Here is a 1,851-nt window from a genome sequence, read left to right as displayed (position 1 = left end):
CGAGTGCTAATGCGAAAACCCCAGCTGCTTCTGGGGCTGCTGCACTGGTACCTGAATGGGTGGTTGTGCATTTTCCATACAAATCAGTTGTTGCCTGAAAAATATTTGATCATGTTTAGTCTCTGTTGCAAAAATTAGCGGAAGCTCAAATTAAACACAATTTTAGGGGCAACGTTTACTACAGATTATTTAGTTAGTGAACAACTCTTCTAGTTCCAATCACTACCTTACCGTAAATTTGTATTGTTTTCGGTGATTTTACATGAAAAATCAAATTAAGCATGGATCAATAATATTTAGCTGATGTAGAACTTTCGTTATGTTGGGAGTGAAACGGAGCCCTATAACAACGGAAACACGGTACATGTTCTCCTTTCTCTCTAGTAATTTATTTTGCACCCACTTCCAGAATATTTGCTTCGCTTGGATTCCAAAGTCGAGGATCATGCAAATATTTGAAATAAGTCGCATTTTGAAACGTAACGTGGCGTTCGGCGTGTCTCAACCTTCGAAAACCGTTTCAAAAGAAACGGGAGAAACGGAGAAATTATACAATAAAGATGTGCGGTATTTTTCGTTTTAACTGTATAATAAAATCAGCTGAAGGAGAAATTTATCTTTTTCTTGCTGTTTATACTTCCAAGGTACTAATTTTGTAGCTCAATTCGCAACAAGAAGATAATTTGAAGCAAATTTAAAAAAATCAATAAAACAAAAAACAAATAAAGTAACTATCGAAATTATTCATCACGTTTATTGTATAGGCGAGAATTTCGAACGTTGCCTTGAAGAATCCTAATCTTAAGAATCGAAGATCACGTCGAAATAATATTTGTTTGAAAATATCTTGTTTACCTTCATTCTCGCATAATATTCGCTTTTCTAAATTACATTTCTGGAATAAATTATCCGTTGATATTTCTGTAAAAAAATACCCGTCGGTCTGCACTTATCGAAACTAACATTATTAGAGAATTTTCCTATACGAATACTAAACTACGAAGGCCCAAACCTATTTAATAAACACATCAAGTTCGTAAAAAATCGTAAAAATTCCGTCACCATGTTATAATTAAAATCTAATTCGCTTTGAAGCTTCAGTCCATACGCTTATTTAACTCCTTCATAAAAAAGTTTTGGCGTTAAGAAAAAAGACGTTGAAATGAGACATTATTGAAATTGTTTATTATTTTTCATTAATGCAATCAAATCAAATGCAGAATGTTCAGTTAATAGAAATTGTTAAAAAAAGCAAATACTATTGAACTATGGGAACATTCTATTAGGGCAACAAACATTTATGAACAAACCTCTTAACAACCTCTTAAATATTCGTTCATGATATCTTTTTTTATTTCGTTTGTAATGACTCATCGAATGTAAGACTGCCAGAAAAAAGCAAAAAAATGCAAACATATATGCACGAAACTGGAATTTGAACACGAAATGCTTCTCTGTGTAATATACAATTTTACGAAATCGTTGCATGTTTTAAAACCATATGAAAGTAACAAAGAAAAATCCGAGTGTGTTGCATGAAAAGATCTTTGATAATTTTTTTCAAATAAAAATTTCTCATTAAATCTCGAGTAAAATCGAAAATGAATTGCTCAATCATTCGCTTAAAATTACTGGAATGGAAAATATTAAAATATGTTTCAAGGAGCTTTAGCAAGGTAAACGTTTCGTTTATGCATTATGGATCCATTAGAGAAATAGGTTGAGGCCAATATCTCACTTAAAATGCTAATGCATTTTCATAAAGCGTTTAAAATTCATGCATTTTACACGTTAATCGAGAACACCATACTTTAGGTCTATTGTCCTTTATATCTGTTTCACAGGTTTATA

The 1,851-nt window shown here is 31.9% G+C and overlaps 1 protein-coding gene across 1 annotated transcript in view; it reads right to left on the bottom strand.

Moving 5' to 3' along the window:
- Positions 1-1,851, bottom strand: part of LOC109535104 (neuroendocrine convertase 2) — a gene marked incomplete in the record, with an annotated part of 36,365 nt that overhangs the window by 4,990 nt on the left and 29,524 nt on the right. The window contains 1 exon segment of the mRNA XM_048667173.1: positions 1-93. Coding sequence (XP_048523130.1) covers positions 1-93 — 93 coding nt within the window.

The sequence above is a fragment of the Dendroctonus ponderosae genome, unplaced genomic scaffold (genome assembly GCF_020466585.1).
Source record: "Dendroctonus ponderosae isolate FM_Combo_2020 unplaced genomic scaffold, Dpon_F_20191213v2 Dpon_F_20191213_6, whole genome shotgun sequence".
In the NCBI taxonomy this organism is placed as follows: Eukaryota; Metazoa; Arthropoda; class Insecta; order Coleoptera; family Curculionidae; genus Dendroctonus; species Dendroctonus ponderosae.
The sequence above is the reverse complement of the archived record's forward strand: the minus strand, read 5'-3'. Positions and strand labels throughout refer to the sequence as shown.